Source organism: Betta splendens, chromosome 1, assembly GCF_900634795.4.
Source record: "Betta splendens chromosome 1, fBetSpl5.4, whole genome shotgun sequence".
Taxonomy (NCBI): domain Eukaryota; kingdom Metazoa; phylum Chordata; class Actinopteri; order Anabantiformes; family Osphronemidae; genus Betta; species Betta splendens.
The window spans coordinates 5,037,613-5,054,143 of record NC_040881.3 but is presented as its reverse complement, the minus strand read 5'-3'; the positions used below and the strand labels follow the sequence as shown (position 1 = coordinate 5,054,143).

Here is a 16,531-nt window from a genome sequence, read left to right as displayed (position 1 = left end):
ACAATTAAGAAGTTCAGCATGTTTGTGTGTTGATTACAGCGTTTGAGTAATTGATTCAACGACATCTATATAAAACTATATAATTACAACGATTCACGTGACCTATATAAAAATCAAACAGTTCAAACCACAAATCATGAATAGGATCATGTAACTGATGCTGCTTATGCATATGATTGCATTTTTGTACATATTCAACTGACAAAGAATTGTTTTGTGAGTCCTTCAGCTTTCAGTAAGTGTTTCTGCTACATTATCAGTGGGTCTCTATGAACGTGAGGCCGGTCATTGACTTTACCGTTGGTCATGCAGCAGCTGACCTTCAGCTCTGAGAGCAATGAGACACACGCTTAAAGCTGCACAACACTTCGCAAATAGAACGTTGGCAAAGCAATATTAACCATAAGTCTAGGAAAGACTATGAAATCAGACCAGATACATCAGATCATGAAATCATTTGATAGGTCAGTGTCAGCAATTTTACAGAACTCTGGGTAAATGGAAATGTGAAATATGGGATCAGGACATTAGGAAAAGTCAAGTCGTGTAACCGGAGGCCAGTCAGAGCTGGATGAGAAGAAAAACCTGTGTCTGAATGGGTGTGATGACAGACACCCTCTCCAAAAGCCCATTCAGGGAGAACAGTGGACGGCAGTGTTTGCCCTGTGAACAGAGCCTGCAATGACTTCTTTCACTGGAATACTCACCATTGTTCCTGTGCTACTGTGCTTTTAAATGTGTGTATATATGTATGCACGAGCACACACACACACGCGCATGCGCGCGCGCACACGCACGCACGCACTCTCTCTCTCTGAAAGGGTTACAAAACAAAATATTTTTATTCTCCTTAGACCATGGAAGGAGACGCATTACACAGATGAGCTGTACATGAAAAATAAAAACCATGAAATATCTGATTCATATGTATAGCGTTCAAGATCCATCCATGCACTGCAAATGATCTCACGCTCACACACACGTGCACACACGCGCACGATCTGACTCTATGCACTTCCTGCCATTCCATAATGGATTTTGTGCCCCTCATGTACAACTTTTACACCTCGCATCACAAAACGCCACATAGATCTGTGAAAATAAATCCTGGCTGATTCTTTCCAAGGTTTCATAACATTTACTATTGTTCAGCATGTGTTTCCTTGATCCTCAATATATATCGCAACCACTAACATGAACGAACAAACAGTCAAACCTGCTGCTTGATTAAATGATGATGATAAAGTATTTTTTGAAAAACTGCCTTTTTATCACTGTGGGTTGCATATAATTATAATACATTATAAAAACGGTGGACCCAAATGCACCACATGGAAACTCAAATAACGTAGTTGTATGACATGCTGAAGCCAAACACAAGCCAACGTTTAAACATAAAACCTCCTCTTTTCTAAATGATATGACCTGTTTACCTGCATAACCATTGGCATTGTTTTTAATTTTACTCCAAGAAATAACCAGCTCTAGGTCAGCTGTACACCTCTTTATCAGAGGTTGGAATTATTAAAAACAAATCAGTTTAGCGTGATGGTTTCTTCAATACCATATGACCTTCACTTATTATAGAGCTTCAGTGGTAGGACACAAAAACCTTCAAATATATCTGTGTCCAAACAGTAAAGTCACCTCTGGGGTCAAACATAACCCTTGGATTCCATGCAGAAATGTTCTTAGCGTTACGACTGCCATGTTTAACATGCTGGACCTTTAGCTCACATTAACTTCATTCAAACACTATCTCTGTGAATGTGTGTTAGTGTGTTTGTCAGATTGGATCTGAGTCTTAATGCCGATAAACACAGTTGATTAAAAAAAAAGATTTTTATGCTAAAAACTTCACTTTTAAATATAAGTATGCTTTAGAAATCAAACAAATAAAAAAATCGGTTTTTGTTCATTTTAAAAACAAATTCTCACTGTACATTTGATTGTGCTTTTGAAGACACACCTGCAGTCCAGCTGTAATGTTCCTACGACCACACACTATGTCACATATGTGGTCTTGTTGATCTCCTCGTGGTCTGCTTCATCTGAGCGTTCCAGTTTTCACCCAGTCCCAGGCTACTAGTTTAACAGGAAAAGGACTGGATCAGCTGGAAACACCAGAAGCAGCATCTAATGCTTGCAGTAACAGCTTTATGCCTTGGCTGGTTTTATCGGAAATAAATAAATAAATACTCCAGGGGTCGGGAGCACAAGACCAAGTCCAGTCTGAGCATCATCCATGACCCAGGTCTGATCCCTGAACCTTAATGCGTAGCCAGGAAACTTCACTGACTAGTTGATGCTGCAGCATTCAGTCTATTCTGTTGCCGCAGATGGTGAAGCGGTCTATTTCCAGCAAGTCTTTTTTGGGCGCTCTGAGTTTGAGTCCATCGCCTTCCAGTCCAGTGTCAGTGTTAATGATTTTGTCATCGTCTTCTTCGTCAGGCGTTGTTAGGAATGTGTCAGAGTCGCTCTTGGGAAGTGTGGGGGCAGCGCTTTCTGCCATGTTGGTCGTTTGAGAATTGTCTGATGCCACTGATATTCCTCCTATTTCTGATGTGGCTTCTGTTGTGAAAAAAAAAGACACAGATTTATGCTTCATAACTGGTTATATGCAGAGGTGGATGTTATAGGTAACTATAGGTTGTGGAGGAGTACACATAAACACACATCCCAATTCTAAAGAACACATTGTGGGGTATTCATTTCTAATGTACATTTTAAAGACACAAAGAGATGAGGTGTGCTGTACCTTGCTGTGGTGATATGTGGACGTGTTTGTTCCGGTGAGCTCTGGAATTTGCGCGGCTCGAGACAGCAGAGGGTGGAGGGTCAAAAAGCTTTTCCTCCATGTTGGCCTCTTTCACAAATACACAGGACGTCCCCAACAGAACGATACTGTTGAGCACCTTTAAAGTGATCATCCTGTTTACAATCAAATCAACAGTTAAACGCTACAAAATGCTGAACTCAAACATGTGCATCAAAACCTGGAAAATACAAATGGACCTTTACCCCAGGTAAAACAGCAACACGCATATGAGAGAGAGTGAACCCTGGATTTTCACTGAGCTGGTCACTACTCTGATCAGCTGCAAACAGAGGAGAACATTAAAAGATTACTTTCTACAACTTTATATTAATAGCCTAGAAATAAATAAAGAGTGACTAACCAGCAGAGCTAAAGGAAGAGGGATGAAGCCCATTCTCCTAGACACAGAGTCACTGTAGTCTGTGTAGGCCTGGGGACACATTTAACACATTATTTAAAAAGAAAAACAAGAAAACAAAAGAAGAAGAAGTTCTATCATAGTCAAATTTCAACTAGTTTTAACACTTGTATTTCTATATAATATAAACAAACTAGATGCAACACGTTGGCTGGTGAGCAGGTAGGGTGAAAACAGGAAAAAGACAGACTAGATCCATACCTAAAATGCATGGATGAGAGGTGTAGAGCTCTACTGTATATCTGATGTGTATTTGCCCAGTTTTACACAGTAGTTATAATTTTAGAAAGTTTATATTATTATAGATTTTTACAATTTCAAGACACATTATAAATGAAACTGTGATATTGTTTCATTCTTGTTTATTTCAAAACAGATTTTATAATTTCAGTGGGATTATTTATTTTTAGCCCAACTCATGAAAATAGTGTGTGCCAAGACAACACTTGAAGTGTGCAAGTGTGTTTTACTCACATTTTTCTGTCGGCTGCTGACAAGATCAAAGGCAAGGCTGGCTCTGTATTCTCCATAAACCTGTGAAACGACACACGTGCAATTTAGCCTGCATGGAGATTTGTGTGTGAATTTGTGCATCTTCTGACTGACATCATCAAATCTACTAAATCTGTGCCAGTCAGCCATCATAACTAACTAAACCACAAGCTGATGGATGAACTGTTAAAGTATTGTGTGAATAAAGTCTTACGTCAGCGCTGATGTCATTGAATTTGGTGATAAATGCATGTTTGACGATGTCCACTGCAACCTCTGAGGCGATGACCATAAACACGTCAGGGCACAGCACCCAGAAGTGATCTGAAAATGAACAGAAACTGAGGAGTGTCAGTAATTAGTGTCATACTAGCTTTGAAAGAAATTAGCAAGTGTGTGACATTTGAGTGAACCCAAGGGGAAGGACCCGAGATTGTTTTGTCATAGACATAAAAGCACTGCACAGATTTCAGTACTGTTATAAATTGTGCATGGCTCTGTGTGAGTTACCGGGGTTCCAGGAAAATTGCTCCATGTTTCTCAAACAGACGATGAGCAGAAGAATGTAGTTTGTGAACCTCTCCTTTATGTCTGTGGGCAACAAACAAATCAATCCTGGATTAACCTACTTTGTACTCACTGCAGCTGAGCTTGAGTCCATAAATTTACCTTGAACTAAAAACATCACGTTTAAAAGCTACGTAATAACCTGTTCAAAAAAACAGTGATTTCAGTTTTATTTTGACAGAGTATCATTCACAGCTCACCACTGTTTGACATCTGAAAAAGGTTGTTCTTTTCAAACTTCTTGAACACGCTTCCTTTGATCTCCACAAACTGCAACCAATAAGCAACCAAAATATCATGGTTAGAATTGTGCAGGTGCATTTACATGTAGCTGAGTTACTGTAATTAAACTGTCTCTAGTGAACTCCACTCACATTGTTTGACATCATGATAGTAAGCAGGGATTTGTTGTGAGAGTTGAAAGCCACATTGAGAGTTGTGGCTTGAACCATGATGAGGATGGCATGAAGAACTGAATACATAGAGGTTAAGGAGCAAAATACATTGACAAGAAATGTTCTAGAATGGTGATATTCTGCATTGTATACTTGGATCATCTATATGGAGAGTAAGCTTCTTTCTTTTTAGATACACTTACAGATTAGAACTAAAGTTTGACATGACAATTCTAATGCTAAAACAAAGGCATAAAATCTTATTAAATTGACTGGTGTCAGTTTACAAAATGATTAACAATTTTCATGTTCAGCTTATGATTATGTCAATAAGGATACACACATAGAGCACAGCCATGAAAAAATGAGGAATCACTCCTATGTGCGCCCTCTTCTTCTCTTTGGGTTCAGTGGCTGTCCAGTACAGAGCGTCCAAAATATCCTGGCCAAATGAAGAGAACAGTCGGTCCGCCACCTGCAAACACAGCAAGAATGACATAGGGCAAGGCACTGACTAAGTAGGTGGCTGACTGTGGAGCGGAATCGGGGTATAAACAATGAATGATGTGGCTGTACCTCTAACATGTTGTAGATGATGTAGAGTTTGATGACAGACTGTCCCCTGATGAGGTGGTACATCATGGCGTAATCCACATAGCTCATCATTGAGTAACAGATCACCATAATGAAGCCTTTGAGCACGTCGCATACCTGGGCTGGCTGGAGCAAGCGGGAGCCACTAAAACCACAAACACACACACACGAATTCATGTAAATGACAAAAAATATTTCAGAATAGGGGAACACACTGTAGATTTATCTGAACCGTCAGAGGAGCTCTACTGTCACCTAAGGGTCAGTTGCAGAATTGCAGCCTGTTCACGTTGGACTGTATATATTCAAGAGAAGCTGTTACATATAATATCATATATCAGCATACAATTAAAAAGAATGAAAAACAGTCATTGTAATGTTACAACATTACTTTTGTGTTTGATAAACAACAACCAATAAGCTGTCATCAAAATAGATGATGTTTAAAGGAAACTGCTTAAAAGTTGCATGTGTGTGAAACTTACCCGAAGCCACAGCATGGCAACGTAATGAGCCGTATCAGGGCCAGAATCACCCTCAGTGGCAACAGGGTGAACACGTACAGAAAGGCATCCAGACAGAGGAAGAAGCCAAATATCATCAACTGCACAAAGAGAATGAGAGAAAACAATTAGTACATGTAGCTGAAACATTTCTTATTATTTTAAAGAGTTTTATGTGTTACCTTCTCTAACTCCTTGGGAATTCGGAGGCAGGTATAAACCCTCTCCCTGCGTTCTGTGTACTTGGCCTCATTGTGTTCCAAGAAATAGCCTCTAGTGAGCTCAGTAGTTATAAAACGAATAAGAGACAGATCTGAAAAAAAGAAATGAAGATTTTACAAATACAAAAAATAAATCATTCTTTGTAATGGACTACAAACAATACCAGTTTGTTCACCTCGGGGCTTATCACTAAAATGTGTTGTTTGCACAGTGTTTTCCGTAGTTTGGACTACAGGCCATTTAAAAAAAGGACACTTGAGTTCTGTTTTCCACATACATACATACACAAAAAGCTCTGTTAACGTATAACATACGTTAAATCAACACTTTATGGTGGTGAAATGTGCATCTTCTACTGACTATGGTTCTTGTCAGTAAAAATGCCCCAGTAAGGACAATTTTACAACTGTAATGTTTTATTGATACATGTGGTGTAATATGTAACTCATTACAAATTATATAACGAGGAAATATCATTACATCATTAATAAGTCATGCCTTTTGCTTACCTGAATATGTGATATGTGTATAAATCAGAATCAAAGCCAGATTCTACTACTGTACCCTGACAAAATACAAATGCTTCACCAATATTTGAGTACGCTTATGCAATATGCTCTTCGCAGTCTGAACTGGACCGCACCAAAGCGACTCAAACTCAACCAGAAGTGGAACCCGGTCTGTCTGCCTGGTTTTAACGTCGTATTGAGGTAACACTGGAAAGCAAAGTATTAGAAGCGTGGATGTCACCATCACCTTTTAACTGCAGCCCTGGTCCAAACTGTGAAAACTTGTTATTGCGCCTGTGCAACTAACCCGTCTGTACGACGTGACAGCGGCAGACTGGCCTATTTAAATTTTATTACATGCAGCTGCACTACCGTGGCGACAATCGGTATTTGCAAAGTCCATGCCAATCTAGATGCATTCAATAGGAACTAGCCAGCCAATAAAGCGCACAGAAACTGAGGTGATACCGATCCGGTGCAGAGTCGAAGCAGCGCCCGAAGCTGCACGGATTTAGTCGAAACGGAGACACTGCACGCTGGGTCAGCGTTACTGTCAGCGATAGGAGCGTACGGTGACAGTAGGATGGACATTACCTGAGTCCAGCTAGCCGGGAATGAAAACACCCGCCCCTCGGCAGCTAACTAGCTTAGCGCTGTCAAACTGAGAGCGTCTGTGGAAACGACGCTAGCGCTCACCTGACAGGCTGCGCTTCTTGTCCCTCCCGCCGCTGGTTCGGTCGCTGAACCCCAGCGTCTCCGTGACTCCGTCCTTCTCCTTGTTCCTCTCGTTTTTGGCGGCGTCCCTGTCCCGCTCCCTGTCCTCCTTCTCCTTCTCTTTCTCCTCTCCCAGACCTGTCGACAGCGAGTCCGCCATCTTCGTCAAACGGTCTCAGCCGCTGCCTGGGAGACTAACATCTACGTCACGAACTTGACGTCATCACGCTCGGTAGGTTCGACCAATCACCAGCCGGCGTCGACTTCAGCTCTGAATTTGTTTATATCAGTCAAAATTTATTTTCAAGTATGATTAAAGTATTATTTAACGCTGGAGTCCCATTTTTTGTATGAAAATACGCATTATATATCGTAATAATAATAACCTTTAAGAATAATAATGAATTGCATAATATTTACTATATTCAATAGTATGAATTATTCTACACTAAAGAAATCACATTATCATTAATTAAAATAATAATGTGAAAAAAGCATTATAAAGCATTAAGGATATAGTGTTCTGTATTGTCCTGTGTTCTGGTACATAACCTTTTCCTTCCAGCAACAGGATCACAGCTAAGAGTTAACATATTGGGCAAATTATAATAAAATTGCTTTTGTCGACGATGATGAAACTGTGTATGCATCAATACAAGCCCTGCATTGGACAAAATGACGAATGGGCCCATTAGCCTCCACATACACCAGCTGTGTTCTTTTGCATGATAACATGAATAAATGGAGCATGCATGAAAAAGATGAATGATTTAGGAATTTAAAGCCTGATCTCAGTTAATTTTTGTGGTTTATGGCTCATAGTGACCTTTAGGGTTAATGGAAAGCATCTGTCATGGCGACACAGTTAAAGGCATCATTTTTACAGCTGTAAAGGTCACCAATTAGACGATACGTTGGCAGTATCTGCAAAGGTTAATTGATCCCCTGCAGCGAGGGGCGGGTGTGTGAGGCAGGCAGCAGAGAGCAGGCGCGCGGAGCAGGGATAGAGTTTCTCCCGGTGCGGCTCTCCATGGCCCTCATAGATTCGGTTTCTCCTCCGTTGGGACTCGTGTTAATACTGTACTTGCGCATCGCTTCCTAAAGGGAAATACCCGCTTTGTGTCGGATTATGGTTCATTTCACCCATTTCCAACTGGAGATTTAACTCATGGTGCTCGACGAGCGCGCCCCGCGGTCGCTGCCCGGCGTCGTGTTACCTCCCTCGGGGCAGCATGGGCCCGTAAGATGCCTTCTCTGTGGAAACGCGTCACCTTCTCGTTCGCCTCGGCGCTCTGTGTGGGCTCGGTGGTCCTGATGGTGGTGGCCCTGTCCACGGAGCGGTGGGTCACAGGGACGCTCTTCTGCAAAACCGGGGCCGACTTAGTGAACGCGTCACACCCGGAGATGGGTCAGTTCACGGGGGACATTTATTACGGTCTGTTTCAGGGAGGAAAGACCAAGAACTGCGGGCTCGGCATCAGGCGCTCCAACATATACAGTAAGAAACAGGCTGCACCCTCTGAACAACACAGTTACCTCACACATACCTCCAAGTATGGAGTATATAAATGCAAATGAAATATATGGACAAATAATATCAATATATTTTGGAATAATATTATTTTATTATTTGTTTAGAGTCTTATATTATAGCTGTGACAGATGAGATGAGAGATAAGATGATTTTTCAAACTTTAAGGTATTAAGTTATGTTATCAACATTAATCTATATTGGAGGTACAATGCAGCTTCTCTGACGTCATATTATTGAATTATTATGACTAAAATCTCAAAAAACAACAATCAAACAACTACTATATTTCAAATATTTTCATACAAAATATAATTTGTTTTTTTATTAACAGAGGATTACAAAGATATCCTCAAAATCTTGCCCATAGCCATTAGACAGTGAATCTGGTTTTGAACCTGAGGCACTACTGAACTTCGTACTACTTTTTCTTTCTTCAAAAGCAGTAACATGCAGAAAATGATACCCTGTCTGAATATTTTCTTCACCTGCATCTTGATTCACATAAACCATGTGTTTGTCTTTGTTTCAATTTCCAGTTTTCCCAAAGCTCGTGCAGAAAATAAACGGTGGCCTTCACATGACAGTGATTCTCTTCCTGTTTGCGGCCATTGGCTTTGACCTCGTCAGCCTGTCTTTCTCCATATACAACGCTCGTAGGGTTCCGTACCAGAGCATCAAAGGCCACAAAGGAATCCACCTTTGGAACACCATCGCAGGTACAACAGAAAGATTTAGACATGCTCAAATATTGCATCTTGTTTGTAACCTGCTCCTCCCCCTTGACGAGTGTCTGTTGAGTTTGCCTTCATTCATTTATTTGGTGGTCTGTATATTCAGTTCTCGCCAAATATTTTGCCTTGCTAACTGGTTATTTCCTCTTCTCCAGCTCTTTTCAGTGCCCTGGGAGTTTTATGCTTCCTCGCAGCCATGAGGCATCACAGACTCACCGAGCGGATGGCTAACTATGAGGAGAACCTCTTTGTCCTCCAAGTCCTGGACGACAGGCTGGATTGGTCCTTCTGGCTCGGCGTAGGCAGCGTTGGGACTCACTTCGCCGTCTGTGGAGTGGTTGCAATGAGCCGGATTAAACTGCCCAAACCTGAGATCAAGAAACCCGAAGAGCCCACAGTCTCTGCGCTGGACCTGCTCTACTGAAGTAAAATCACAGACTGGCAGATCTGCACCAGTGACATTTGGCCTGGTACCAAAATGAGTTGCCTCGTGTCAATTTCGCCACCATTTCACAACTCTGCTTTGACTTTCGTACATCTGTCACAGCAGACGCACAGAACAGCCTGGGAAGCACGCAACGAGTCTCCAGGCTTTTTCTCTGTTTGTTATTATTTGCAATAGTCTTATTATGTGAGGGTAATTCCTCCACACTGAACTTGACCTATGACCTCTGGAGTCTTGTGTTGTATATATTGTGTTTATAGATTTAGGATGATTTAGGATTTAGGTAAATACATCATGTATTATTAGTAGCACATTAGTAACATGTTTTTCAGCACTGTATGGTGGGTAGAGTGTAACAGTCAGTTTTTTAAAATAAGCAAATGAAGTAATGATGCAGCTACAGTATGTCAACAGAATATGTAATAGGATGTAATATTTTAATTTGCTTTATACTCAGTTTTATTTAACAATTAAACTACCGTCATATTGGAATGCAGTCTCCCATTCTTCTCATTATATTTGATGGAAATGAGGAAGCGACAAATATTAAAATTTTTAACAAACTTCTTAATGTGTTTTTTTTTGTATTTGATATTGTTTTTACACCAGAATTTGAAACTTTTTTCCCCATTTCAAATAAGAACATGAATACATGAACTCCTCCTGCCTGTCCCGCTGCTGCCGCCAGGTGGCGACACAGCTCCGACCTCGTCGCATGCTGGTGACGTAAAAAAACGCGACGACGGACTGACTTTGCACATGCGACCTTACTGTTTCAGAACCGCTTTCTTTCGGGTTAACTCGTTTACAGCAGATGACAATGTTCGTTCTGAGGCGAGCTGTGCACACGGCGAGCAGGACGAACCACTGCAGGTCATTTTCCACCTCCCAGACCCACGGGAACCACAGAAAGGTAAGCAAACCGGTTGATGACAGGTACAGGCTCAGGCTCATAATGAGTCAATGAGTCAACTCTATGCGCCCGTGTCTCTGCAGGGTCTGGTGCTGGGGGTGTTTGAGAAGGAGGCGGAGGAGCGTGGGGTCCATCTGACTGAGGCAGCTGCGGGCTTTGACCAAAGCGTGTCTGGGAAACTCTCTGAACTGCTGCACATGTGAGTTTCTACCTGCGTCGTTGTTCCGTCTGGTCGATCGTTTTGTTTAATGCGTCTGTCGTTCCCTCCACAGCTCTGGACCTGCACTGAAGAAAGGCAAGAGCAGATTATTTTATGGACTCCACAAGGTGACAAAGTGTCAGATATGATCAGAGAGGATAACTTGAAAGTATCGGAGTAACAACGTGCTTTCTGTCTAGGATTTCCCATGTGTGTCTGTTGTTGGACTGGGCAAGGCCAGTGCAGGGATGTGCAGGGAGGAGAACTGGGACACCAGCAAGGAGAACATCCGACAGGCTGTGTCAGGTACACGGGGAGGGAGAAGTGACTGCTTCCCGTCCACGTGCTGGAGCCTGCTGACACCTGCTCATTGTTCCATCCAGCTGGCTGCCGCTCCCTCCAGGACCTGGAGGTGACTCATGTGGAGGTGGACGGCTGCGGTGATGCTCAGTCAGCGGCAGAAGGTGCCGTTCTGGGGTTGTTTCATTATGACCAGCTCAAATCCAAGAAGAAAGCCAAAGTAACCACCCAGCTTCACGGCAGGTAGACCGACCAACCCTGACTTGAAACTTTTGGCCTGTCCACACAGCGACGCAGTGCTTTCTGTAAATGTGGCTGCGTTTATTTCGCTTAGCGCTGACTTGGTTGCTTGGGAAAAAGGAGTGGTGTACGCAGAGGGCCAGAACCTGGCACGGCTGCTCATGGAGGCTCCAGCCAATCACGTCACGCCCACGGCTTTTGCCAAGACCATTGAGGAGAAACTGGCACATCATGCTGAACAAGTCACAGTAAATAAGAGGTTTGTTCATCATTCATCATTATGACTCATATGTGACATTAGATGTTACTCAGTGCACGGTTGTTTTTTGATTGTTCCATTTTAATCATAGGATAATAAATATTGAACATTGTTTATGAACATTTCAGAAAATGTCAGTGTATGTACATTATAACTGGGACTGATTGAGCTGAAGCAGCACACACACGTCAATCAGCACCTTTTGATAATCCTTTCACTAAAATACCTCCTGTTTCTATATTTATGTCCATTTAAACTGCATGTGGACAAAACAGCCTTAGTGTAATAATTATGTGCTTGTGTAGATCCCAGGCCTGGATAGAGGAGCAGCAGATGGGAGCCTTCCTCAGTGTGTCCAAAGGTTCAGAGGAGCCTCCTGTGTTCTTGGAGCTGCATTACAAGGGTTCACCCGATGGCTCGCAGGCACCGCTGCTCTTCGTGGGGAAGGGCATCACGTTTGACAGGTGAACAGACATACAGTATGTACAGCTCACTCCTCCCTGTGAGCTATCGCACATCGTCCCATAACATGGTCTTTATATCAAAGTTTCTGTTGTTTCATCCTGTCTTTTTTTCTTTGCTGGTAGTGGTGGTATTTCTCTGAAGCCGTCCTCCTCTATGGATGCAATGAGGGCAGACATGGGGGGAGCCGCTACTGTGTGTGCGTCTATTGTCACAGCAGCCGCTTTGAAACTACCACTTAATATTATTGGTAGGTTTTGGTAACGCATTGGTGTTTTTTCTCTCTAAATTTTGAAGACTGTGGGGAAACAAATGCATGTCTGAAGGTCTCAGCCAGTGCGTTTCTGCTCATCTGTCTGAATCAGGTCTGGCTCCGCTGTGTGAGAACATGCCAAGTGGAAAGGCCACAAAGCCAGGCGACGTCGTAAAGGCAAAGAATGGAAAAACGATCCAGGTGCGTGCACTCGGGATGAAACATGCACAGATCAGAGTGTGTTCGCAGGCACCGATGATCAGAGTGTACTGCTCTCTCTCCACATACAGGTTGATAATACAGATGCAGAGGGCAGGCTGATTCTCGCCGACGCACTCTGTTATGGACACACTCTCAATCCCAGAGCTATTGTCAACGTGGCTACGCTAACGGGTAGGTTTCAGAACTCATTTACATACACAGTGACCCTTGCGTCTGTGCTGGTTACACACAATCAGTTATATTTGCTGAACGGTTTGTGATTAATTAACACATACTTTGCAGGAATGTGCAGCATGGATTGCTGTCACTGAGTGGAATTTAATTTCTAGATGTTCATGTATTAGTGATGAAACACGATGACTATTCCCAGAGCTGTCCACTCATGAATCACCTGTCCTCTCATATTACTGAATGTTTGAAGCTTAAATTATTGCAGCATAAATAAAACATTTTTTTAATTAGAAAAAATTCTAAACCTGGTGATTTTTTTTTTTGTTTCTAAGGTGCGATGGATGTTGCCCTTGGTTCAGCAGCGACTGGAGTATTCACAAACTCTGACTGGCTCTGGGAGCAGCTACACAAGGTACCACCCACCTCTGCACAGCGAACGTATGCACAGTGTCTCTGCTCCTGTGCTGACGAATGGCGTGTGTGTTGTAGGCTAGTGTTGTGACGGGTGACAGAGTGTGGCGCATGCCTTTGTTCGAGCACTACACCAAACAGGTGACTGACAGCCAGCTGGCTGACCTCAACAACATTGGCAAGTACAGCCGGTATGTATCTCCACTGAGCGAGAGCCTGCAGCTCTCTGCGTAGCAGAGGGGTGTAGTTGACGGGTCATTCACCTGCACCTGTTGCTTCCAGGTCTGGCGGTGCGTGCACAGCAGCTGCATTCCTCAGGCAGTTTGTCACGTCACCTCACTGGGCACACCTGGACATCGCTGGTGTGATGAGTAACAAAGATGAAGTCCCCTACCTGAGGAAAGGCATGTCTGGAAGACCAACGCGTACGCTGGTGGAGTTTGCTGCTGGCCTGGCCCAGCAGCAGTCATGAAGATGAGAGACTCTGAGCACCTTGTAAATCAAAAGCTATCTTTCCACAAATAAAGAAACTGAACTACAGTATATATCAGACTGTTATCATTACACAATGTAATGCAGTAAATGTTGAAACTGTCACTTCAGAACCAGAACTTCCTAATAAGGCTGACTGGTAGAAACTGTCCAGGATTAGGATCTGACATCAGGGTGGGAAATTCCTTTTTGTAGATCTAGTTTTTCAAATTAAAGCTACAATACCTTTTTAAAATCTGCTGTTACATGTTTTAATGATTGTTTAGTTTAAATCCCCAGTTAAAGCTTTTACCATTTCTATCAATCATTCCAATCATTTATTAGACGTATAAGAGAAACTACCTGGAAAGTTACTGCATGTTTTATCTATGCAGTTTATTAAAGAAATTGTTTCAGAAATATTTATATGAAAACAGATAATACATTTTAGTAAAACTGAATTTGTTTGCTGTAGGGATTTTATTAATAAACTTTAGATTTTTAACATTTCATATGTTTTTTTTTCTACTATAAGTAATTGAAAGTGAGTAAAAGGACGATCGTTGTTTGTTTATATTTTATTGGTTCAGTTAAAAGCTAAGCAAAACTTAGAGGGAGCTTCCTTCTGGTCATGAAATTATTAGAACGTGTGTAAAAATACAATATAAGTATATTGTACTAGTAGTCTCATAATTGCTGTTGTACATGCGAATATAATGTCATTACATCTTTCAGAGCAGAATATTATGATTTATATATTATTAACTGCAGTTTAAAAAAAAAACTTCTCGGCTGTTGACGCCGAGGTGGCGTAAGTCCACATACATATGGGAAGGAAATGTTAAGGTTTGCGCATGCGCAGACAGGCACGTAGAAACTCTCGGTTCAAGATGGCGTCGTCTATGGGTGGCATGTTTCCCGGTCAACAGCCGCCCGCTTCTCATCCTGTTGGTGGTCCCGGTGGTCCGGGTCAGCCGGGCTTCCCTGGTACCGCTACGAGAACCCAGGGGAACAACACGTTGGTGGACGAACTGGAAGCTTCCTTTGAGGTAAAAGGCTAATTTGTTGCTTGGCTAAGTGTGCTAACCAGGTTAGCTAACGATGAGCAGGATAAGCGCTATTGTTTGGTCCTATTATTGTAGCGCCTCACTCTACAAAACCTCCAGTTTAACAAAATATGTAGTTGCGAGTTACGAGCATGTATTTGCGTAGTTTATAACCACAATATAACAAACAGTTTTTCAAGCTTTTTGGTTCGTTAACGCAACGTAACATAAAAACGTTATTTTTTGCTAAACGGATAATAACTAATAATGCTACAGATATTTAGATTTTTTTAGATAAATAGGAAATAAATTCTTTATTTTTATTTACCTGTGATCGCTTTTAATACAAAACAATATTTATCGATACAATAACATGTAGCAGGGCTTTGTCCAAGCATCAGTGTGTGTGATGAGCACTGGTACCTTGATATCGTCTCCAAAAACAATGAGCACTGCTTTCTAGGTTTACTGTTACAGTTTACACCAGGTTGTAATCCAAAACACTGGCAGTTGTGTGTTTTGTGTTTGACTTTGATAGAAAGCTGCATCGTTTGTGGGGAAACAGGTACTTGTCAACCTTGCCAAACAACATTTGGTCTCTCTCCAGAAACTTGGAGGATGGAGAGTCACTGCTGAACAGCTAGGAGAATAAATGCCACTGTACACGAGCTAGAAGAGTGAGATGCATTCATGCTGTGTTAATTCTGCAGGCGTGTTTCTCATCCCTTGTAAGTCAAGACTATGTAAATGGAACAGACCAAGAGGAGATACGAACTGGTAATTAAAGCGCTCCACTTTCTGTTTACATACAGTTTGTTGTGTTTGTGACATACACCTCTCTAATATTTGTATCTGTTGTTTTTTTGCAGGTGTTGACCAGTGCATACAGAAGTTCCTGGATGTGGCTCGACAGACCGAGTGCTTCTTTCTGCAGAAAAGGCTCCAGTTATCTGTGCAGAAACCAGAGCAGGTGGTAAAGGAGGTAAATTGTTGAACATGAGTTTTTACTGTGTAAACTACTTATGGAGAACAGCTGCCTGTGTTACAAGCAGCGTTAATGGACCTTCAATACTGACGCTTGAATCTCTGTCATGTCATTCTGTGTTTATGTCGTGTTTGTGTCATATGATGTGGCTTTTTTTCTCAAGTACACTCTTATTCTCACTTCAGGATGTGTCAGAGTTACGAAATGAGCTACAGAGGAAAGAAATGCTGGTCCAGAAACACCTGTCTAAACTTCACCACTGGCAACAAGTACTTGAGGATGTGAGCAGTCAGCATCGGAAACCCTCCGAGTTCCCCCCTCCAGGACCGCTGGCCTTTCTGGAACAGGCCTCCGCTAGCTTACCCCCTGCTCCTTTAAAACCAAACTAACACGAACATACTGCGGTCACCGTGTGAGGAAAGTGGAGTTTTTGGGGGCAACAGGATACTGTGTTTTGTCATCTCACCACTTTGAGCTGTGTACTGTAAATATTTGTTAATAATCTTTTTACTGTAAAATAAAATACATTGTGATTATTTTGAATCAGGAGAAAATTATTAATTATTTTGGCTGTGATGGTTGCTGCTTTAATTTGGACTATTTTAGTTTAATATACCTCACAACTTTTTGGCGGTGCCATACTAAACAAGCTGAATA

General features: G+C 42.0%; 4 protein-coding genes across 4 annotated transcripts; 3 read left to right on the top strand and 1 right to left on the bottom strand.

The window, feature by feature from the left end:
• Window positions 1–818: 818 nt before the first annotated feature.
• Window positions 819–7,437, bottom strand: tapt1b (transmembrane anterior posterior transformation 1b). Its single transcript, XM_029147730.3, has 14 exons — window positions 7,215–7,437; window positions 5,970–6,100; window positions 5,770–5,888; window positions 5,267–5,429; window positions 5,030–5,165; window positions 4,670–4,767; window positions 4,496–4,565; window positions 4,239–4,319; window positions 3,943–4,052; window positions 3,711–3,770; window positions 3,180–3,248; window positions 3,022–3,098; window positions 2,759–2,931; window positions 819–2,571 (listed from the first exon to the last, which is right to left on the bottom strand). The coding sequence occupies exons 1-14, from the start codon at window positions 7,390–7,392 to the stop codon at window positions 2,318–2,320; spliced, it is 1,719 nt and encodes a 572-aa protein (XP_029003563.1). The 5' UTR covers window positions 7,393–7,437; the 3' UTR covers window positions 819–2,317.
• A 54-nt stretch (window positions 7,438–7,491) lies between these two features.
• clrn2 (clarin 2) lies at window positions 7,492–10,506 on the top strand. The gene is made up of 3 exons (XM_029147757.3): window positions 7,492–8,730; window positions 9,303–9,482; window positions 9,653–10,506. Exons 1-3 carry the CDS (start codon window positions 8,478–8,480, stop codon window positions 9,919–9,921), a joined length of 702 nt encoding a protein of 233 aa, XP_029003590.1. The 5' UTR covers window positions 7,492–8,477; the 3' UTR covers window positions 9,922–10,506.
• A 138-nt stretch (window positions 10,507–10,644) lies between these two features.
• Window positions 10,645–13,912, top strand: lap3 (leucine aminopeptidase 3). Its single transcript, XM_029147746.3, has 13 exons — window positions 10,645–10,855; window positions 10,939–11,054; window positions 11,128–11,182; window positions 11,255–11,360; window positions 11,438–11,597; window positions 11,689–11,853; window positions 12,159–12,317; window positions 12,441–12,565; window positions 12,681–12,769; window positions 12,859–12,961; window positions 13,294–13,373; window positions 13,451–13,563; window positions 13,655–13,912. The coding sequence occupies exons 1-13, from the start codon at window positions 10,757–10,759 to the stop codon at window positions 13,842–13,844; spliced, it is 1,560 nt and encodes a 519-aa protein (XP_029003579.1). The 5' UTR covers window positions 10,645–10,756; the 3' UTR covers window positions 13,845–13,912.
• Window positions 13,913–14,693: 781 nt separating this feature from the next.
• On the top strand, window positions 14,694–16,410 carry med28 (mediator complex subunit 28). Its single transcript, XM_029155892.2, has 4 exons — window positions 14,694–14,892; window positions 15,600–15,666; window positions 15,759–15,871; window positions 16,060–16,410. The coding sequence occupies exons 1-4, from the start codon at window positions 14,698–14,700 to the stop codon at window positions 16,261–16,263; spliced, it is 579 nt and encodes a 192-aa protein (XP_029011725.1). The 5' UTR covers window positions 14,694–14,697; the 3' UTR covers window positions 16,264–16,410.
• Window positions 16,411–16,531: the final 121 nt, after the last annotated feature.